Source organism: Brachycentrus maculatus, unplaced genomic scaffold (genome assembly GCF_059751285.1).
Source record: "Brachycentrus maculatus isolate JH-2025_06_01 unplaced genomic scaffold, ASM5975128v1 h1tg000050l, whole genome shotgun sequence".
NCBI lineage: Eukaryota > Metazoa > Arthropoda > Insecta > Trichoptera > Brachycentridae > Brachycentrus > Brachycentrus maculatus.
This window is the reverse complement of record NW_028280804.1, coordinates 2,999,973-3,023,228: the sequence shown is the minus strand read 5'-3', so window position 1 is coordinate 3,023,228 and position 23,256 is coordinate 2,999,973. Positions and strand designations below refer to the sequence as shown.

At 32.2% G+C, this 23,256-nt stretch overlaps 3 protein-coding genes across 3 annotated transcripts in view; 1 reads left to right on the top strand and 2 right to left on the bottom strand.

Annotated features, from left to right (window-relative positions):
* PNPase (polyribonucleotide nucleotidyltransferase 1) overlaps positions 1 to 11,646 on the bottom strand; it is a 124,650-nt gene extending 113,004 nt beyond the window's left edge. The window contains exons 1-12 of the mRNA XM_088277926.1: positions 11,463 to 11,646; positions 11,174 to 11,379; positions 10,345 to 10,555; positions 8,993 to 9,159; positions 8,385 to 8,541; positions 7,987 to 8,212; positions 7,307 to 7,434; positions 7,004 to 7,197; positions 6,240 to 6,403; positions 5,372 to 5,559; positions 4,536 to 4,659; positions 3,609 to 3,842 (exon numbers count right to left, since the gene is read on the bottom strand). Of these exons, the coding sequence (XP_088134052.1) occupies positions 3,609 to 3,842; positions 4,536 to 4,659; positions 5,372 to 5,559; positions 6,240 to 6,403; positions 7,004 to 7,197; positions 7,307 to 7,434; positions 7,987 to 8,212; positions 8,385 to 8,541; positions 8,993 to 9,159; positions 10,345 to 10,555; positions 11,174 to 11,379; positions 11,463 to 11,617 (2,154 nt within the window). The 5' untranslated portion in view covers positions 11,618 to 11,646. The remainder of the gene's footprint in view (positions 1 to 3,608; positions 3,843 to 4,535; positions 4,660 to 5,371; positions 5,560 to 6,239; positions 6,404 to 7,003; positions 7,198 to 7,306; positions 7,435 to 7,986; positions 8,213 to 8,384; positions 8,542 to 8,992; positions 9,160 to 10,344; positions 10,556 to 11,173; positions 11,380 to 11,462) is intronic.
* Positions 11,647 to 11,865: 219 nt separating this feature from the next.
* Positions 11,866 to 14,116, top strand: Rpp21 (ribonuclease P protein subunit Rpp21). Its single transcript, XM_088277925.1, has 3 exons — positions 11,866 to 12,064; positions 12,207 to 12,295; positions 12,696 to 14,116. Exons 1-3 carry the CDS (start codon positions 11,999 to 12,001, stop codon positions 12,994 to 12,996), a joined length of 456 nt encoding a protein of 151 aa, XP_088134051.1. The 5' UTR covers positions 11,866 to 11,998; the 3' UTR covers positions 12,997 to 14,116.
* LOC148312116 (uncharacterized) lies at positions 13,248 to 23,145 on the bottom strand. The gene is made up of 7 exons (XM_088277924.1): positions 22,818 to 23,145; positions 22,524 to 22,622; positions 21,356 to 21,519; positions 17,516 to 17,699; positions 16,278 to 16,440; positions 15,463 to 15,630; positions 13,248 to 14,780 (listed from the first exon to the last, which is right to left on the bottom strand). Exons 1-6 carry the CDS (start codon positions 22,957 to 22,959, stop codon positions 15,468 to 15,470), a joined length of 915 nt encoding a protein of 304 aa, XP_088134050.1. The 5' UTR covers positions 22,960 to 23,145; the 3' UTR covers positions 13,248 to 14,780; positions 15,463 to 15,467.
* Positions 23,146 to 23,256: the final 111 nt, after the last annotated feature.

The following is a 23,256-nucleotide window of genomic DNA, read 5'->3' as shown; positions in this document are numbered from 1 at the left end:
CCCAGGCTACATTTGACATAATTGAATTTTTTGCTTAAAATACCGTTTTTGTATTGAAAAATAAGTTTTTCTTCGAAATAAACATGGTTTTGAAAAATAATTAGATTTATTGAAAGGCAAGAAGTTTAAAAATAATACATTTTTTATGTATTCTAAAATAATTATGCGTGGATAGACGTCCGACCTCTAGCGCGGCCGTTCGCGTTCTGAATTTCAACGATTGAGATCTCAGCCTTAAATATATAATTTAATCAATCGTGTTTAAAATATTAAAAAAAAGTGTTTCCAAAATTAATACAAAGGAATAGTGGTATTTACCAAGTAAAATTTAATTTAAAAATGGATAGATATCACCACAAAGTGACTGCCGATTCAATTAAAGTTTTATTATTATTATTATATTCATGAAAACAGAAAATACAACAGAGAAAAATATTTTAAATAAAAATGTTGCATCCGGAATCATTAATGATTGCCAATAACTGTCAGAAAGCTGAACGTTCACCCTACCAAATAATATTGTAATTTGTCAACACGCAAAAAACTTTCCCATTACATCATAGACACGAGATTTTATGTTTCTTTGAAGGTCAAAACTAGGGTGGCGTAAAGAAAAACGAAAAAACGCACTAGGGTGACATCTCTGTTTGAACTTAGTTAGCACTTCAAACTTTTATTCGGTTTTCTACATTAGACTCAGTGGTACAATCGATTCTGTTTTTGAACGACTTTACGACGAAAAAAACATGTTTTTTTTATTCTTGAGAGGATTTTCGACAACATAGACCATTCCATAAAAGTTAGCCGTATTGATGAAGATGCAGTAACACAACACTATTTAGAAATAAAATTCTTGAATGTCTATATTCAGCAAATAAACTTGGAAAAACTTATGTATAAAACGTCTTATGAGATTTTAAAAAAGCATGTGATTTAACCCTAATAACCCTACCTTCGGGTTGTTTTCAGGCATATCTTTTATAAAAAAATCAAAAAAATCACAACGTTTGTTGTCACAAAATATTGTCAGGTATGAAACCTGACAAAAATTTGACAGTGTATCCGGTACGCATTAAATATTTTTGGAACAGATATCTTTTCTCGTGCGCGTAGGTCATACGGGTTAGCGCGGAATAGTGAAGAAAGTCGCGCGTATCACGTACATTCGTGTGTGTAGGGCGGTTAAAAAGCATATTATGAAGGATTGTATAAAAAATTAACAAAAACAAAATCCCAGCACATGATAATAGAATTCAGATCACCTTCTTACCCTCATCCGCACCCAATGGTGCACAGGGCACTCTGTCATACTGATGAAATCCTAAGTTGATTGTTAGTTATATGAAGGCAAGGTTATCAGTCTTACGCTCTAGGTACCAGTCCAGGGTAATATTAACCCTTTCAACTCTGACCATTTTTTCAAATAACTGATCAGCTACTCTGATCCAAAAAATGCGACGTTTTTCTACCATTAAAATAAATATTTTGGTTCCCTAATTTCGGGACACCCTCTCTGGCAATCCGTATGACCATGTTAATTAAGATTAACTGTATTTATCTGAAATATTTTTTGGTAGAATATACTTGGGTGATAGAGAAATCAGTGAATAAAGTTATACCTGCGCCGGGCCAGACATTGTGGCCCACGGAGCTGCCTACTAGAATCATACAAGCCAGAATGTCTGCCCTACAGATTGGTAAGAGTTGAACAAATCTTAAAGTTTAAAAAAAAACACATTTCTTTTGACTCCCATGGGAATCGAACCCGAGACTAGAGGTCACAATTATAGAGAATGTAGATGGGTGTTTCGCTACCCTCCATTCAAAATCTGCAGACTGGGGAATCATGCAGTTAAATTTTTGACATGTCACTCACTCCTTTCAACAATGTCATTTATCAAAAAAACTTGATTTTTCTGGAGATCGTTTTTAAAGTTTAAAAATATAATACAACGCATTAAAAATAAATATCAAGCCACTTATTGAACTTTTTACTGTGCAACATATCTATTTAGGTAAAACCTTTTTAGGTTCTTTCTCCACTTGAAAAATATTTAGTATATTTAAAAAAATAATTAAACAATACCTTTTCTTCAAAATCCAAAAACAACACTTTCTGCTCTGTAGCGGGTAAATGTTAAGTTAAAAATATGCTGCTTTTGCTGGGATATAGTACATTTTCTGGACATTCCAAAAACATACACAACTGAAAATTGACGATTTTTGATTTATGACGTTGTTGAAAGGAGTGAGCGATGTGCTTCCTCAGTCTGCAGTGCCCTGTGAAGGTCCTGGTTAGGATCCTTATTTGTTTCTTATTAAGCTTTAGAGCTTCTGTGGTGAATTTCCACGAATACCCCGTGATCAGTTCCTTCACGTGTTTTACTCCTATGCTATTGGACCGAAGTGTGTTAACCCTTTCAATGCCGGAAAGTATTAATATGGCCGTACCCAGCAGGCCGTGATATTTTTCAACAAAAATAACCTTAAAAATGTTTATTTTTGTGTACAGCTATAGAGGATATTGTGAAAACTTATCAAATACATATATACACGGTGTGGCGTTTGAGCCGCCGTTTAATCAGAAAAACACAGTTTAAATATTCAGGGTTGTCACAACTTGATACAGAAAACACATTAATTTATAAAAATGTAGCGGAATATAACTGTGTTTATTAATTTATGTATATTAATTTATTTATTTATGTTAACTTAGATTAGAAAAATTCATTCGTTCATTCGAACCCTTATCCGCACCCTAATGGTGCATAGGGCACTGCATCATATAAACGCAGAGTTATCTTGATCGTTAACACACGAAGGGAAGGTGATCAGCCCTCCGCTTCAGGTACCAGTCCAGGGTAATATATATTGAATAAATATTATTGTGAAAAAATCATTTATATTTATTAAACCCCCCTCTGGGAATCGAACCCGGGACCTCCAGAACGGTAGCTGAGCGCGCAAAGATTAGAAAAATATTAAAATAAATGTTAATGTTGCATGAAAATATAAAGTCATTTTTAAAAACAGTAGTCGGTAACCCCGTATCAGAGACTATCATTGAAAACTTAAAAGATTATTGTAATTTTGATAATGTAATCGGTAAATTGTAATATTTTAATATTTATTGATCTTCCTTATATCGTAGTCGTACAGGAGAAAGTGACCAACTACCAAAACATAAAATGTTTAGGAGGGCCATTTAATAAAGCTATTGCTTGGCAAGAAAATAAACACCAATGCAGTTAGTAATTTTTCATTAGTCAATATATTATACATCCAAGTTTAAATTTTTTGGGATTTTTTCAGGGCAATATTAAGCTAGTAAGATATCAAATACTCAATGATCTAGTTTTTGTAAAACAATGCACTTGGTCACTTTCTCCTGTATGACTACGATATATCCTATATTTTTTTTAATTAGAGTATATATTCTATATAGTCTATTTTTTTTTAAACTATTCCAATCGGATTTGATATTGGCTGACGACGAGCTCAAAAGAGAGCGGCCATTTTGTATGGCCGGCCTAGCGAGCACGGAATTGGAGAGACATCGAACCGGTTAACTGTGAAACTAAGGTTAGATGTCAAAAGATGTCTCTTACCTTCCGCTGGTCCAGCTGCGTGTTGTGCAGCAGGGCGGGTGGCATAGTCGGGTACAGGGTGACCATGACGCCCGCGTCGCGCAGTTCCACTATCCGCGCCGTATAGATGGCCCCAAACTCCAGCGTGGGCTCCCTGTCCTGGGCCAGCCAGTCGGCGATCATCTCCCGGGCCTCGTCCATGGCCTGCTGCGAGGGCGCAAACACGCTGAAGGTCGTGTCGTCCACTTGCGATACCTGAATGACAACATGGGATGAGAAAATTTGTTTCACCAGAGTGAAATATGAATAAAAAAATCAGGTCCGTATTCTGACACTGGATATTGCTACTAGAGATCAGTCATCAAAATTATCAATGTTGCCAGGTCTAACAGTGGTCCAATCGTAAGAAAAAAATTAATGGAAGTTGCCTTAAGAAAACGTCTACAATCTAACAATCTTTTTTTTTGGTGATTACATTGCATATAATAAAATAAAAACTATGTAGTTTTTTCCACATGAATTTTATTTGACCAGCAACCGGGTTTCGTCGTAACCGACATCATCAGACTGGTGACATCAGACATAATTACATAACATAACACAAAAAAATTCATTTGCTTGCATTTTCTTTCCCATATAACAGTAACATCCTTTGCCTTAAGAGTCTTCACTTATATAACCTATATGTATTCCATCAAAGATATTCCACTCTTGTATTCATGAATCTGGAGTGTTTTTGAATTACCTAACATCCGAGTGACTTTCAAATCTAGCTACGGCCAATGCAACACAGCTTATCATGTCCCTACTTAGACTACATGTGGAGTGCATGACTAATTGCTATGATTTTTTTAATCACAATAAAGTTAACACTTTTTCAATTCGATGCGGCATCAATTTATGGCATTTAACGAATGCTGATGTTCAAATAGCCAGTAGATCTCCTACCTGAACTCCAGTCAATACCAGCAACTTTTTCAAATTCCCTCCTCCCGGACCCAAAAGTTTAGATCTCTTGTGAACTTCCACTTCCAATTTCTCAACAACGGGCATATTATCCTTCGGTTTTCGTCTGAAACACAATTTTTTTTAGATGAACTAGCAAATGTAAAGTAAAATCCATTTACAGTAATAAGGATCCACACATACCATTAAAATCCACAGAGACCATCAAACCCAGAGACAATCAACCACTCGGTGTGTACCGCCCTAACCACAGGGTCATAAAATACCAAGTCAGATAGTGTATTGGCCAACATCTGGGGCGTAGAGATTGTTTCAAATTGGCAATATTTATTTATTATGTGCATGGGATATGTTTAAAATATTGATATTCAATCTGAATATTTAATTTTCAAAATTAAAATTTTGTATAAAAAACTCACTCTACAGGGTGAGCCTTGTCATTAATATCTTACTGCTCAAGAGATCAAGAATCATGGAGTAAAAAAGGCTTGAGTAACGGGTATCAAAATTATTATTATTTCTTATTTATTATATTTACCACCTACTCGCATTTATCTCATAGGGACACGCCAAATGGATTGGTTACGTGTTGCTACAGGAGGGTTTCCTGCACCGGATAATAGAGGGAATGATCGAGACAATTAACGCCAGAGGACGCCCACACCGCCAATATCTTTGCGACTTGTACGAGGATATGGGCTATTCAACATATGAGGAGCTGAATAGGGTGGCGCATGATAGACCGGAATGGCAAAGTAGGTATCATTTGTTGCTGCAAACCAATCTACAAGATTGAGACCACAGAAGGAGATATTTACCTGGGTGCACTAATACATTCATTCATTGTGTCAATTATCTTAGATTTGGCATCACATGCTTTCTGAATAGCTTCCATCACTATTTTCAAAGGTAATCCGGGTATTTTTATATCGGCTTGTAATGTACTGATTCCTTTTTTAGTACCTGCTATTTTAAAATCCATATCACCCATGTAGTCCTCAATTCCCTGAAATAACAACACAAATAATACATGGAGATCAGGATTAACCTTTTTTCAGAAATTTGTTTACCCAACTACCCACGCCACCCATTACTTCTATTCTAAGTAAAAAAAAATTAAAAAAAAATTTACAATTATTTTTTAACCAGTTGCCAGTTTATCCCGAGCGTGACTCAGGCAAGGAGTTTGTGTTGTATTGATGAGTCCGAGTGCTGCTCGGGCAAATCGTATTCCAACTTGGTGGTTTTGATTTGCCCCAGCGAAATATATTTATGTATTTATTTTTACTGATTAACCCAAGAAATGTTCGCGTAGTCCTGTTTCAAGTTGTTTGGTGATGATTTCCTGCACCGACGAATTTTCTCGCCAAAGTTCGTCTGTTAAGTGGTTAAAAAGAAAAATCAGTTTCTTACAATTAATGGTTTTGAGAGAACCATTACAAGGGATTTTCTCCTATAATTCTTATGAATTTAACATATCGTACTATGCATGTACTGTGCTATTCAGATAAATTAATATACACACTTGTACATCTATGTAACATATATACGTATTATTTTTTTCAAACAAAAAACATGTCTGCGGAAGGTTTTATAATATTCATTTATAGTTTGAATATTTCAAGATACTTTTTATCTGGGTATAAATCAATTTACGACTCGAAAAAAAAAGACACCAGTATTCACCAATATATCCGTAAGAATCTTGTAATTTTCTATATGTTTTGTGTCTTCATTGGAATATTTGGAAATTAGACCAATAGCGACTCCAGCGGCGGCGTCTGATATAGGAACACCAGCATCCATCAGGGCCAAACTTCCGCCACACACGCTGGCCATCGAACTGGATCCTGCATTGTAAATCATATTACATGATCAATCAGCCACAAAACTTTAGGATGAAACAAACATCAAGTAATTTATATATTGAATGCTAAAACACTGATTTGTGACAATCGTTTTGCCTTGTTATGGCATTTTCAAACTAATGTCCACCGCGGTGGTCACAAAAATATAAGTACTTATTTTTCAAATATCGTTGGAATTTATAATTTACGATTTCCTATCCAAATATTTAAATATTCAAATATTTTATTTATTGTTTTGGCATTCAGATTGTGGTAAGACAGGATGAAATTGTAAAAGAAAAACACTTGTTTTTTACCACTTGAGTTCATTTTATCACAACGACTAGTTTCGGAAGCTATACTTCCATCTCCAGGTCTAAATATAAATTGTGTATATTTAGGCCTGAAGATGGAAGCATAGCTTCCGAAACTAGTCGTTTTAATAAAATAAACTCAAATGGTAAAAAACAAGTGTTTTTCTTTTACAAAATATACAAATTACTGTGATTTGGATAACCCGACACCCAAAAATTGAAAAGCAAGGATGCGTTTTTTTCATGTTTATTTCTCATTCATTAAAAAAAATGTTTTTCGTTGTCTTACCATTGGACTCCATCACCTCAGAAGTAAGTCTTATAGTAAAGTCATAATCTTTGGGAATGACAGGAATTAATCCCTTCTCCGCAAGAGCTCCGTGACCAGTTTCTCTTCTTCCAGGACCTCCGACTCTTCCAACTTCCTTTGTCGCAAATGGTGGAAAATCATAATGGAGAAAGAAGTTCTTTTCCTTTATTCCACTGCAAAAAGAAGTCAAATTTAGTTTCAATTACAATGCGAAATTGAGGTAACTTTTGTTTATGAATTAAACTACTAAATAAAATAATGATATGGGAGATATGCTCATACCTCGTTAACATAGTGAGAGCATCCATTTTTAAAGCACTTTCAGGTGAATCTAAAGTGACTGTGCAGAATACTTGTGTTTGTCCTCTCTGGAACAGCGAACTACCATGAAGAGGTTTATGTAAATCTACCTGAAAATTTAAATAATGGATTAAAAAAATATGCCCTCGACACGGAAACACGACATTATTGTAATATTTGTTACATTATACATGATGATATAAATAAATAACAATTTCATGTGACACATAGTGAAAGTTCATAAAAAAATAATAAAAAATTGTCTAATCATCACTAATGTAAGACATTAGAGTCTAATGTCTTCCATATTGGGGTGAATAATCCAGTGTCTGAATGAAAAATAATAAATTGTTTTTCATATTTTTTTAATTTATTTGAGACATTGGTCAATTGCTCATAGCACTTAAACTACAACTGCTACATTTTTTGCTACCTTATTATTTTAAACGCTTATCCCAACGGTGCATAGAGCACTCCATCAGATTGACACAGTGTTAACTTGATTGGTGAGAAGGCAAGGTGCTTTAAGTAATATTAACATTATATGTTATTGTTTGCGGGAAACACTTAAAGCGTCTTTTACATACTGTCGGTAGAGAGCGGGAGAAATTTCACTAAATTGATTCAGTGACAAAACACATACAATTGACAAATTTACAAACCTGACAACTTATATTTCTAATTTGGTCCAGCGTCCTCCCATCACACCTGTGTTCCTCTTCTAGTATCATGTCTCTGAAGACCTGCTTACAGATATTATTAAAACAATCGGTGGTCGTGGCGCCATCGCTGTCTTCCACTCCAAAGGTTTCACGAATTTTAGCGACAACATCTGATCTTACATCGTTCACAGCCAAATCTCGACTGAGCTTGTCATGTGAAAAATCACTAAAAATAAATCAATAATACTATCATAAAATAAAAAAAATTAAATATTACCTACGGTACATGTACATATGCATAAAATAAGAAACCATTCGCATCTGAGTTGAAGCGTCATCTCTGGTAATAATTGTAAAGTAAATAACTAAAATTGTTGTAATATTTTAATGTGTCCTACCTAAAAATTTCTCGGAGTCTCATAACAGAAAATGTTTTTACAGCTTCAATAAGTTCTGGTCTATTTTCTTTAGATTCTTCAATGGTTCTTTTGGTGATGCCGTAAGATTTTTGTAGTTTTTCTATGGCAGTTATGACTGACTGAGCTTCTTTTGTACCTAAAATTATTTGTGTATTAAAAGTCACTGTCTACTGCAGTAGTTCTGAAACTTTCTAAAGTTAGGGAGCACTTTTGATCGTGAGGAAAATTCGTGGTACACCAAAACTAAAGATAAAAAAAAATGTACAAGGATAACTTTTATGAAAAATAAAACTGATTATTTTATTACAGACAACTTTAAAATTACAACAATTTTTAAAAATACATAAAACCATAAATACTCCAGTGAAACTTTTTGCGGCGAAAATTATTTTATGTGACACCTAAGCTTGTCGGCTTTAACAAATTTAATAATTTAACAAACAATTCCAATTCTTTTTTTTAATATCATTTTCCGATATTTAAAAAAATCAATAGTTCTCCTATGTCCTATCAATTCAGAAAAGAAAAATCGATTTCTTTAAAATAATGTTAAAATAAATATGAAAGGTAATATGTGAAGCTCTCACCTAATTTAATTGCCTTTAGTAAATCTTGCTGAAGAATATTGTTAGCATGTCCTTCAAGCATCACAACTAAATTTTGTTTCATAGCCGTAACAATAAGATTTAGTGAAGATTCTTGAAGTTCCTTCCTCGTGGGATTTATTATTATATCATTACCAATCTGCCCTAATCTGAAAAATTATTTTAAAAAATACATTATGCATGCACATTTTGATTGAGATTGAGAAATAATTACCAACGTCAAAAAATAAAAAATGTAATTTAGCAAACCATATTTATCAGGTGTGCATACTTACTGCTTCTCTCCAAAACAATGCAAAAAAATGCATGGGTAACAAATCGACCCCTCCTATGTGTCGATTGTAAGCCACAAATTCAACTTTTCAGGAGAAGGATTGAAACATATTTATTTCAATATATTTGTACTAAATTGCCCAGATTTTGCATCAACTTTTTGCAAAATACTAATATTTTATTTTATGGAACTAAAGATCGGCACATATAAATAAATAATAATTGACGAAATGTAACTAATAACAGCATACAGAGAAGTGTTTAAAATGCATCTTTAGCTAAGAATGATTTTTAAATTAAATTACCTAAGAAGTCTTCTTCTTCTGACCTATCAATGGCGCATAAGGTACTTCATGATATTAAGTCAGTGTTATTTTGATCATCAGTTACATAAAGGCTAGGTGATAAATCATGCGCTTTGGGTACCAGTCTAGGGTAATATTTATTAAAATTACAATGAAAGATCATTGATATTTATTTTGACCCCTCCCCCCCTAAGACCTGCAGCATGGCAGCTAGACTCGCTGACCATCGCTACAGATTTTATTTATTGATTTGGCATTAACACTTACTTTTCTACTTTGCGGAATAATACTATATTATAAAAATAAAACACTCGCATAAGAACACTTTTTGAGTTTATTAATGTAAACACAACTTGTTTCGAGAACTACAGACATTCTCATCAATAGGTGAAAATACAAACTTATTTTCACCTGTTGGTGAGAACATCTCTAGTTCCTGAAACTAATTGTGTTTACACTAGTAAACTTAAAAAATATTCTAATAGAAGTGTTTAATTTGTATATTTAAATTACACTACAGAGCGATATACATGTTGAACATTGCCAATTTAGAAATTTAAAAAAAAAAACATTCGGTTATTTACATATTTTAATAATATAATGTATTTGGTGTATTTAATTGTTTTACTTGACGATGTCGCTGCGGTCCAACACAGGCGAGGTCACCGGTGCCCCCCATGGCGTTTAACGTGTTAAAAAATGGTAGTTTTAATTTATCTGAAATGATCATTATTACATTATTAAAATAGAACTTACCTCACGGCTCCAACAGGCCCATTCCATGGAATGTCAGAAAGACTAAGGGCAGCACTTGCGGCATTGATAGAAATTACGTCGGGTGAATTCACAGAATCAACAGCGAGCATGTTACACACCAGTTGGGTTTCACAATGGAAATCGGCAGGAAATAACGGCCGCAGAGACCTGTCTATTACTCTAGATGTCAATATTTCCCTCTCAGATGGGCCTGAAAACAAAAATACATTAAAAATGGTTTGTTAAAAACTCATTAGATTTCGACAATTTAATTTAAAACCGTGTTGCACCATTCATTAACTGACGTAAACCCAGGAGATGAAAGGTACAATGTACTCCGAGATTTCAACTAACATCATATAATAACTCTGTGAATAAAAAATATGTAAGGGTATACGGAAAACTTTAAGTGATATTTTTCAATAAGATTATGTACCATAAAAGATAATTCAGACATTTGAACACGGCGCGTATTATATAAATATACGGGATGTCCGCCTACGTGGTGTAATGGTTAGCTTGTTTAGCTACCGTGCTGGAGGTACCGGGTTCGATAGTGATTTTACACTCTCATTTTTATTTAATTTTACCCTAGACTGGTCCCGGAAACGCAGGAGTGATCACGTTCCCTTCATGCAAGTAATGATCAAGATAACACTGTGATAATACGATGCAGTCCCCTATGCACCATTGAGTGCGGATAAGGGTGAAAAGAAGTATATGCGGGAACTACCTCTAATGTTTCGATTCCCATTCAAAATAAAAGCCTATTTTTGTGATTTATTATTTAAAAAATTGAAATTATTTATGTTTTTTGTTTCAACTATACCTAGTTCCCTTTTGAGAAAATTGGTGGGTATTCGACCGGCGGCTGCAGCTTTCAGACGATAGTCTACAGTGAGAGGAAGAAAAGAGCTCGAAGACCCTTTCTTTTTCGAAACGGCAGTAACCATCACACTCGTGTCACCGAGTGTTGCAACAGCACACCCATCCGCGAATCGAGCATATTTCCCGGTAGATATCGATAAATTTCTCCTGCAAAATATTTCATTACTTAATTTATAAACAAAAGTATGTGAAAACATAACCTAAAATGATAATATAAACTTTAAACCTACCCATTCGAAAAGGAAGCTTCCACCTCTGGAATCGTTAATTTTTGGGAAGCACTTGAATAGTTTCTAATTTTATATATATTTTTAATCATTCTCCTATTTTCTATTTTGTCCAAAATATTCAATTTTGAAATTGATAACCCCAGATACCCGGCCATCCTTCAAAATTCATTCATAATATTCTTCTGGATTTTGATTGGCTGTTTGATATAAGCAATGTAGCCATTTCGAACGTAAAATATTTACCACTCGGAAAATGAGAATGTGCTTGATGCATACTTTTGTATAGTATTAAACGCATTTGGAATTCCGAAAGAGGGAAACGCACGTTTGCTGGTTAGTTGCAAAAAGTAATTTTATGCCCTAGAAACATTTCTTACAACTGTCAAACTTTTCGAGGTTAGGATCCAAGTCATATACTATATAAATTAGTTAGTCTGTGTCATATACTTTCGACTAGTGACTTTCCGTTTCGAGATAAATTCCTTTATATATGTACCTTTATTAACCAATTTTTTAAACTCCAATTTTAAAAAAAGATGCCTAAAATATCTCAGAAATGTAAAGGCTATGAAATTTTCCAAAGAATGAATTATCTTTTCCAGGTAAATTTACTTATTTTTGTCGCCAAATTTCTTGTCAATTTGTGGACTCAAAAATACATCCGATCTTAAATTCTTGTCAATTTTTTGGACTCAAAAATACTGATGTTGAAACTGAATTAAACTTTTATTATTATTTTTTAAGATAAGGGAGCTGATGGCAGCGCATCCTATGATGTCAACTTATTATGGGAATCTCATCATTAATATTGCTAAGAAATCGGTACTTCGGATGTAAGAACATTTTCACTTATAACCTTATTTTCATATTACTTTCCATATGAAACATGGCTTGTAATCAGGTTGAAAGGAGATATCGAGTAGCAATGTGAATAGTCAGATAGTACATAATATATTTTGTATATTAAAAGCATTGTAAACGTTGTGATATGGTAATATAACACTATCCTTATTGTTCATAGTTCACTTTGTGAAATACCACTTTTAAGTGGTATTTAAAACCGAGTTTTAGATAGTTCATAAGTCCAATCTGTTGTTACTTTGGTTATGTTATCATATCTCTAGTTCTAGATTGCAGAGTCAAAAACTATGTATTTTAATTACATTCTTAGATTTAACCCTGAATTCACAACCTTTTCATATATTTTACGGTTTATTTTTATTTCAATTGCAGAGATCCGCTCTTAAAAAGGCAGATTTGCAAGCGATGTCGTGGACCACTATTACCAGGACAGACAGCCAAAGTTAAAGTAAAAGGGAAAAGAAAACCTACCATAGTTTCCTGGAAATGTTTACAATGTAACTTTGTCAAAAACTACCCCGCAGTGGCAAATAAAAAATTGTGGTTAGAAAACCCTGATTCTGTGATAGAAAGATTGGTGTATGACCAAGATAAACCTGCCCAAACAACTGAACATAAACCGTCTTCAAAAAATAGCATAACACCTGAAACAGAGACATTTAAAGGAGAATAACGGCCTACAGACATATATGCTTTACTATGCAAATATGATTAATCAGGAATGCAGGGATAGTGGTATTTTGACACAGATATATGTGCTTTGTGTCAGTATGTGAAAAACATGCAGTATGTTTTTTATAAGTTCTTTTGTGAACTTTATCCCGAAAGGTAGCATATACAGCATAAACCTACCATAAAGGGCATCTGTGTTAAGGCTGCTACTATTGAAGAAATGTACCTTTGTAGTATTACTAATAAAACAAATTTTAATAAACTATATTTTATTTGAAAAATAGAGTATACAGTCAACGATTATATACATTTTACAACAAATTACATATCACATAGTATTCTTGCAGAATAAGGCACAATGTCGATAGAACAGTGATGTATAACCTAGAATTCACGTGATTTATTTGTAGATATTTAATAGCAAAATGTTACACCACCTATATTATATAATAAAGATATAAAAATACTTAACTAAGTGCTGGATATAGTGGACTCATTCTAGCTACCATTAGCAGTCATGTTAATATATTATGTACTTAAATCTTTTATAAAAATATCAACACATTCACAATATTTTCTTTTAACGACATAAAAATACATTAAATTATTTTGGTGACATGATCTTACTACAATAACAGTTTATATATAATATGAGTTTTATGTTAAATTTACATCTACCTGACTAGTCAACGCATAACTTAGTGTTATTTTTGATTGGCTTATCTCGCCCATTCATGTTGATATAGTTAGACTTGATCATAGGAAGAAATGTAATCAACACTTGGTTTTCATTTTACAAAATGATCATCGAGCACAGTCCCATGGATGTTATAGATTAATATGTGTCAAGGATTCCTTACGACAACAAAAAAAACAAACTATCCCAAGTGTTGGTCATATAATCATCCCGATGTTTTGATATGTTGACATAAAATTATGTATTATACATAATGTATTTCCACGGTCCCTTAGTCACCATATTTGGATAATAAATAAATGTTACTTGTTGGAAAAAGTGGAAATCCACAAACAAAAAACTGCCCGAGAGCAATATACAATTGATTATCTCAGCTGTTCTTGTGTACATTTAAATTAAAATAATTTTGTTAAAACTCTATGTACACATAATAATTTATTTAAAACAAAGACTCTTTCATTGTATGCATAGTTTTTATAATACAAACAATCATGAGTTTACATTAGAAATTTAAATTTCAATAATTTAAATAATGATCTACCATAACTTTATTTGGCAATTGAGTGTAAGATAGTTATTACATCTAGACAATAATACAACATAGATTAACATTAAAGGATTCAGATAAATAATCTTTTAAAGAAACCTTTAAAAAAGCTAGTAAAATTAATGAATTTCATAGGAAAAAATACAATGCTTTATTGCAATTTCTAGTTTACTTCTCTGTAAACATTTTTTTTTAAAAAAGAGGAAAAAAAATGCAAATAAAATGTTAATACATATCCTGTATGTATTCATAATAAACCAAATGCATTAATAAAAATATATTACACAGTGTGTATGCAAATTTGATAAACCATAGAGCCTCAAAAATAGGAATACATATAAAGATATAAACTAAGTTTATTTTTAAAAATTGCTTCGTTATCTTACATTAAAATAGGAAAGGCACAAAAGAGTATTGCAATGTTTGGTATACCAAACATGATTTTTAAATGTAAATATATCTATAAGTGCCGTGGTGGGTGGGTCTCATGAGGCAAGAAAAAAGTTTTGTTTATATGCAGCTTTTTACAACCGGGAACCACCTGTAAACATGTGCAATAAAAATTATAATTATTAAACAAATACATATCGTAACATGAAGATTATCGGCACCAAAATCATATCCCTCATTAGCAAAACGGCAGCCATAGTGCTCAGTCAAACACTGCTTTATAGAAAAGAGGATTGGTTAGAATTGATGCAAAACTAGAGCAATCATATATGTAACAGGAAAATATTTTGTGTCCCTATATAAAATATGTCTTGTTCAAAATGTCTCAGGGTTTGAAATGTTTTTTTGTATGATTATTCAAAATAATTAAATAAAAAGTAATAAAATGTGACCATACAAGTAACTAACTCCATGAAAATGTTTACTGAGAATGAAGTAATCACCAACGAAAAACCGCTGTTTATGGTCATATAATACCGCTTTGTATTGTATTTTATCAAGCATTATATACCAGTATACCAGTGATGAGCAATCAAACCCAAAAAAACTGAATTAAGTAATGACTTTTACACAAAACTTAACACTGTTTTTGTTATATTATTACTGGTATGCAGTCCTCACTAAAACACAATGAAGACTGGTATTATATGAATACAAACTCAGAGGTTTCAGTTTAATGAAGTCATTAATAGTGTATTTTTTTCATAAAATCTCCCGAAATAGTATTTATATGTAAAAGTTTATATTTAATGCTCAAAATTTACAAAACATACCAAATTTACTGGCTCAATCCAAACAGTTTCAGCGCATTATAAGCAGTTGCCAAGGCCACCTCTTCTGATCTCCGACCCATGAAGGCAGCAATCATCTCCACTACAGCGGGTAGTGAACATGGCTCGTTTCGTTGAAATGTACAATATCGTTGTAAAAATGTCATAGACCTAAAAAAATGTATCATTCATAAAAAAATTACATGAAAAATAACTCGGTCGAAAAAAATGGTTACCAAAACTGCCAATGGATGGCCCGTGTCTATTCAAACTATAGATTATATTTCTGTGAATCTTATTTATTTATTTATTAATATGTATCAAGTTTATCATTTAAACCTTTCTTCTTGAACGACTCTGAGAAATATATAATTTACAAATACCAACATAAATTTATAGGAAATCACATAATAGTAATACAGTAAAACTGATATTCATATATTGATTTTTAATATAAAAACATGTTTATTCACATTCCTTGTGCACATTGTAAAAACGTCCCATTTGTTTGAAACGGAAAGCAGTATTTTAAATTAATGCATTAAGGCAAATTAACACTGAGTCGGTGACTGATTTCAAACACAAGGCAAGTCAGTGCTGCCTTGGTACTGATATTGTATAAATTTATTTCACGTCAGTACAGTGCTGTCGCATCAGTGCTGAATTCAACATTGCCAGTGTTTATGAAATCAATCCTTTCCATGACGTTACTGATATCAGTAATGGACTCAATAAAAAACTGCCTTTAAGTTCTTTTTATGTGCAGTTGTTATTTACAAAGTTTGATTGAATCAATAATTAATGAAGACATTTTTTACCGTTCAGTGAGAGCGTCCTTCACATGCGCGGGTAACTTTGAGGCACGAGTATTAGGATACATAAAAGGTGAGTCAGTTTCTACCAATAGCTTGTCTAATGGTATTTTCCCATCGGACAAAAGTGTCCTCACCCCATTGTCGGATTTATCTTTACATAAATATCCTGCAATACACAGCAAAAATATTCATCATTTAATTAGAAGTCCATGTTTAACAATTGTTAACTAAACTAAATAAATTTGCTTTTTTTTTATTTGTTCAGGAATTGTACAGCTTTACATTTAAAAAAGTATGTAATAAAAAATAGTTACATTAATAAAAATAAAGCCAATTATAAATTCCACATTTATGTTATAATAACTATCAAAAACATTAAGAGATAAAAAATAAAAATAAAAAAAGAGTGGTGTGTGTATGTGAGGAAGGGAGTAAAAGGGTAAGGGTATGGTATAAAAAATGGATTTTGCATAAAAGAGAAGGAAAGGAAAGGAATTAATGAGAGTGGTTAAAGGATTATTTTTTCCTACGTAAGATTAAAAATAAGAATATATTTATTGCATTTGAAGCACATTGCTTGTAATCATATAGTGATGTGCTACATTATATTTTAAAGAGTACTACATATAAGTAATTTTAATTTATGAACACTACAATTATAGTTTAGCTGCAAGACGTTTGTATAGTATAATATACTTTTTTTGCGTATCAAAAATTCATTGTTTGATTGTGTCATACATATATAATTACACAATGTATTACATCAAAGGTACAATAAGGATAAATCTTTTTGAAAAATAATTTTGTTACAAAATAATTATACATCTTTTATAATTACTTACATTTCTTTAATTATAACGATGACCGGTTTCGAAACAAACAGCTTCTTTCTCAAGACTTATTAATTATTCTTGAGAAAGAACCTGTTCGCTTCAAAACCTGTCGACATTATTATCAAAAGATATTTAGTAGAAATAGAAAATCACAATGTAAGTGCTTCAAATATTATTTATACTCAGGAAGGAGTTTTACAATACAAAAATCAACCTAATCAATAACATAGAAAAGAATAGCATAAATTAGGATGTATACATTAAAATGAAGTTTAAATGTTCAATCTTTATATAAAAAAGATCAACTGACAATTGGCCATTTGACAATCAAATCACCCTTTATGGTAGGATTAACTAAGCAACATATTTTTTTATTAAAACTGTGTATGTTATGATATAATATCCAACCTGTAAGTCCCAAAGAATACCCCTCCTCTATATATCGGACACCCTGTTCGACGGTACCACAAAATGAATGTATAAAAACAGGGGGTAGACGGCTACGGAATGACGATAAAATGTTCAGTAAATCTTCCTGTGCTTCTTTTTCGTGAATATACAATGGTTTACCAAGCTCGCAAGCTAATTCAATCTGAAACAATACATCCATATATGAGTTATACCATTTACAAAAATAAAAATAATTACTCTTCTCATACAAGTCACCATTGCCAGCTTAACCTGTATAGGTACTAAAAGGTTCTTACGGACTAAGCCAACAATATCAAAAATAAAATATGTTAGATGATGCTGATAACGCATTATGATTATATTTATTGATGCTTGGAGAATTTTATCAATATTTATTTATTGATTCGGCATTAACTTTGTGGAATGACATGATTATTTAATTAAATTAAACACTTGAATAATCCACTGAATTGAGTTTTATTTTGATATTACGACTAGTTTAGAAAACAACAATTGTTTTCATCTTCTGGTACAAATTAAAACTTAAAACTTCTGTTTTAATTTGTACCAGAAGATGAAAACAATTGTTGTTTTCGAAACTAGTCGTAATATCAAAATAAAACTCAATTCAGTGGATTATTCAAGTGTTTAATTTAATTAAAATTATCAATATTTGGCAATTTACTTATGTGATTGTATCATAAAGTTGTGTTTTTGTCTGTTTATATGGCCACTGGACTGGTGATAACTACGATCTGCGAAAATATGATTGTTATTATGGTTATATATTATTGTTATAAAAACATGCAAAGATACACCTACACTATTCCTTTCAAAAGAAATACACAATGTATTCGCCGATCAGTGATTCATTATTTGACCTATTCTCTACTTGAATTTATACTTACAACATTTTGAGTGTGTCCAAATACTTGCTCACAAAATCTGGATTATCTCCAATTACAGGAGTTATTTTCATATTATTTTTTGACATCTCATCAAAGATGAGATGTCAAAAAATAATATGAAAATAACTCCTGTAATTGGAGATAATCCAGATTTTGTGAACAAGTATTTGGACACACTCAAAATGTTGTAAATAAATTATCTGGTCAAATTATAAGCTTAATAATAAAAATGAAAATGTTATTTTCGGCCGTTTCTCATGTGTGTGATTATAATCCAGGATTCGGACCTCACATACTAATATAAGAGTTTCTGCTTAGTAAAAAGCTTCTTTACATCTCACCAATAGATGTCTCTAGTGAAGTTCTAGTCATTCAAGAACAAGGTTTCTAAATTGGTTCATATACATAGAGCTTCCAAGAATTTAAGTAGTGTGGTTGTCAATAATGGGTAGAATTGGTGAATGTTACACGTGTGTAAAGTGATCACTTAAACCAGCAGATGACGGTCATCAGCCCCGTAAATGCCCAGACTTCCATATTCTTCTTCATCTTTGATGAGATGTCAAAAAATAATATGAATTTATACTGATGAGGTTTTCTATATTTCTGGTCAAGGTATACGAATAAACACCGCTCTGCACATATAGTGGAGCAGTTATCGTTAAAATTATTCATACTAATATGACGGGATAGGGTATTTAACACCAGAAGATTTTTTTTAAAATTGAATAACAGATTCAAAACATAATAAACATTCTATGTGTTGGAGCAGTTAATAATTTGTAAATTTAAAAATATATGCAATCAATATTAGACTGGTAAAATTAATTATCGCAAATCAAATAAAACTGCAATCTGTGAGATTATACTGACGATTGCACTATGGGATACAAAGGTTGGAATCAGTAATTATAGACAAAATATTAATTTATATGATAGTAAACACAATCAGTAAATAAAATCTTAATACTGATAACTAATATCGTAAAACCATTAACTGTTGCTTCACACACTGTATGTATTATTTGCTGCTTTATCTGCATACAGCAAAGGTAGATGAAAATTTTTAAAGTATTTTCCCACAAAAAAATAAACCCCTTTTTCCCTACTAAGACTTATATCACTCCAACATTATCTTGATCGTATTTTTAAAATAATTATCACAATTGAATTTAAGGAATAAATCCCTAACCACAATTCAGTTTAGTGTAAATTTTAACAAAAACCACTATTTTTTTATATGTAAATTTACTTTTATATAGCTTAAGAGCGTTTGTGCACTACACCGAATTTTGCCATCCGGCAGTCCGGTATTTAAAAATAAAAGCAACTGCGACAGTTTAGCGTGATCGAATTTACGCGCACCGATCCGAAGAAAGACGGACAAAAGCACAAGCCAATCCAACCCAATCATCTATTTTATCATGCTAAGACTGCCGGACAGTAAAATTCTGTATAGTGCACAAGCGCCCTTAAGCCGCTTGTGCACTACACGGAATTTTACCGTCCGGTAGTCCGGTTTTGAAAAATGAAAGCGACTATGACAGTTTAGCGTGATCAAATTTACGCGCAACGTGTTCATGCACCGATCAAAGGCACCGATCCAAAGAAAGATGGACAAAAGCACAAGCCAATCATCCGTTTTATATGCTAACTGACGCCGGACGGTAAAATTCCGATAATTCCGTGTAGTGCACAAACGCCCTTACAGTACAAAAATAGTCATTGTTAACATTATACTCACTAAATACTCTTTCATGAATTTATACCTAAAATACTGGTGTAATATTGTTCACACATTCTTTTTTTAGGGCAAAAACTATTTTGATACAAATATTTGCTATCAAGGCTTGACAACTCTTGTTATCTTACTGATATTCACCAGAGATAGTTAGGGTACTTTTATTTTTAAATTTCCTAGTGTCTATGTGACGCTAAAAATCATCACGCAGGGAATCATACTTTTCATGAGATATAAAACATGTTGTCAAACGAATCAGTTATAAATCATGAAGTTGAAACTAGTATACAAGTTGTGCAGAAAGTAACTATTAAACTTTTGGCACATTTATTTTCATTTCTTGTTTTTAATGAAATTTGTCATGTTGCCGCTCATGCGACAAAATGAAATATCACTGACAGATGATTTTTAGGATTTTCATGAATACAAAAAGAAACTAGAATATTCCTTTATTTGTATGAGTAAATCACATACGATATTTTTCCCGAGTACGTGTAATAATTCAAACCCTGATGGTGCATAGGGCACTGTGTCATATAAACACAGTGTTATCTTGATAATTAACACATGGAGGAAAGATGATTAGTCCTCCGCTTCAGGTACCAGTCCAGGGTAATTTTATGAATATTAGAGTAAAAAATCACTTTACAACATTTTGAGTGTGTCCAAATACTTGTTCACAAAATCTGGATTATCTCCAATTACAGGAGTTATTTTCATATTATTTTTTTGACATCTCATCAAAGATGAAGAAGAATATGGAAGTCTGGGCATTTACGAAGTTCTAGTGATTCATGAACCAGGTTTCTAAATTGGTTCATTTATATAGAACTTCCAAGAATTTAAGTAATGTGGTTGTCAATAATGGGTAGAATTGGTGAATGTTACACGTGTGTAAAGTGATCACTTAAACCAGCCTATGACGGTCATCAGCCCCGTAAATGCCCAGACTTACATATTCTTCTTCATCTTTGATGAGATGTAAAAAAAAAATATATATAATAATAATAATAATAATATGAAAAATCACTTATATTTATTTGACCTCTCCCTGGGAATCGAACCCGAGACCTCCGGTACAGTAGCCGAGCGTGCTTACCATTACACTACGGAGGCGGACTCTAATTATAATAGATTATGGACATGTTATAATCATAATAATAGATACAAATAATTGTTATTAATCACCTGTTTGGTGAATATGTCCCTCTGTACAGCAGGTTCTGAGAAATCTTTCCCATAGTCTAATCCACACTCTCCGATTGCAACGCACTCGGGAGAAACCGCTATACTTTTTAATGATTCCCAGAGATCTTCCTCAACCATTGTTTTGGCATCGTGAGGATGAACACCTAGAAGAAAATTAATCATAAAAACATGCAAAATAAGAATGCAAAATAAAAAAACAAAAAAAATACAAAAAAAATAATATTATTTCAATAAAAATAAACTGTATCACTAACAAACATAACTAACAAGTGTGAGTCCCTCTCCAAGCACAAGAGCTCAGTCTCTTTATTGGAGAGAACTGCGTTTGTAATTTTAGGATCGTAAGTAGAAATGTTTAGAAAATTAATTGAAATTATAAAAAAACTTTTGTAACCATATTAAATAAAAAAGAATGGTTAGATAACTACTACTACCATCATGCCGTTTCACTGCAGGGGTAGGCAGAGAGGATGGAACACTACACTCTTCTATACTGACATACACTCCTAGCTTCCTTCACATTCATACGACTAGTCATACGAGACAACAAAAATTTATAACTAACCCTCCAAACAATCACTATGGATCTTTTTTCATCTCTCATGTATCTCACAGAACTCGAATTCTATGTATTTTTTTTGAAAAATTCAATATAAAATTGACAAATATAGTCAATTATAAACTTATTAGAATAATGAATAATCAAAAAAGACAAAACCACAATATACTATGAAAGAATGGGCGAAATATCATCTCTTTAATTTTTTTTATCTCTTAATGTTTTAATAATTATTATAACATAAATGTGGAATTGTTTAATTGGCTTTTTTTTATTAATGTAACTATTTTTGTTAATGTAATGTAATGTTTTTTATTGTTAATGTAAATATTTCTTTAATTTACTTTTTTAAATGTAAAGCTGTACAATACCCGAACAAATATAATAAATAAATTTCAGATAGTTGTGTCAAAGTAATGGACACTCCAAATAAACAGACTTACGTCCTAACAGAATCGTCACCTAGACTCAAACAAAGTATAACGGGAGGAATACTATAGAGTGAAGAATAAAAGAATGACAGAAAAAAATGTTTCTACACTGAGCACATGGATAAGAAAATATTTTCTTTCTGATTAAATGTCACACCTGCAGTACAGTATATCATTCCAGGGTATATTCTTGTAAGACGCAGCGCCTCTTTACTATTTCTAACTGATGTAGCAGCCACTAAAATCTTTTGGACACCTGAAACAAATATTTTTAAAAAATCATTAAATATTGTACAAAAAGTAGTTTCCAAACGTTTTTATGTATAATAGATATATTACAAAATAATTTTAATAACAATAAAAATGAAAGGTGCATAAAAAAAGTTACATGATTTGACATAACAAGATGTGCAACATATGACATCCGAAAATTATTCAATAAACGATGTACCTGAATCTTTTGCCCTTTGAACTACCGAATCTAGATCTCTGCTGTACTTTTTGTTAGTTAAGTTCGCTCCGACATCCACAACAATCAAGTTATCGTAACATTGCTTCATGACATCAGAACTTTGCGTGGGTTGGGAATCCATTGTAAATAATATGCGTCCAAAATAATTTAAGAATATACCGACTGAACAAACGAATGCTGTACACTGACAAATGAACTAGGATTGGGAAATTAAGCCGTCACCCCCTGATTGTAGATTAATGTAAATAATATTTACATCACAATATAACAAAAATAATAGTCGTACGTCGATTCGCGGTTCGAAAATACCACATAGCAAATGTTGCCAGTTCGCGTAATATATGTCTATTTGACATGTCACGTATAAAAAAATTGAACCTATTTTTAAAATAAATATTGATATGTGTTTTTCGCCCAT

What these genes read in the sequence shown, in the direction of transcription:
- Rpp21 (XM_088277925.1), top strand. Translation starts at nt 11,999, where the DNA reads ATGCCTAAAATATCTCAGAAATGTAAAGGCTATGAAATTTTCCAAAGA. An exon ending in GAATGAATTATCTTTTCCAG is followed by an intron (nt 12,065 to 12,206) that starts GTAAATTTACTT and finishes TTATTTTTTAAG; the next exon opens with ATAAGGGAGCTGATGGCAGC. An exon ending in AAGAAATCGGTACTTCGGAT is followed by an intron (nt 12,296 to 12,695) that starts GTAAGAACATTT and finishes TTTCAATTGCAG; the next exon opens with AGATCCGCTCTTAAAAAGGC.
- LOC148312116 (XM_088277924.1), bottom strand. Translation starts at nt 22,959, where the DNA reads ATGGATTCCCAACCCACGCAAAGTTCTGATGTCATGAAGCAATGTTAC. An exon ending in TCAAAGGGCAAAAGATTCAG is followed by an intron (nt 22,623 to 22,817) that starts GTACATCGTTTA and finishes TATTTGTTTCAG; the next exon opens with GTGTCCAAAAGATTTTAGTG. An exon ending in GGGACATATTCACCAAACAG is followed by an intron (nt 17,700 to 21,355) that starts GTGATTAATAAC and finishes GTATTGTTTCAG; the next exon opens with ATTGAATTAGCTTGCGAGCT.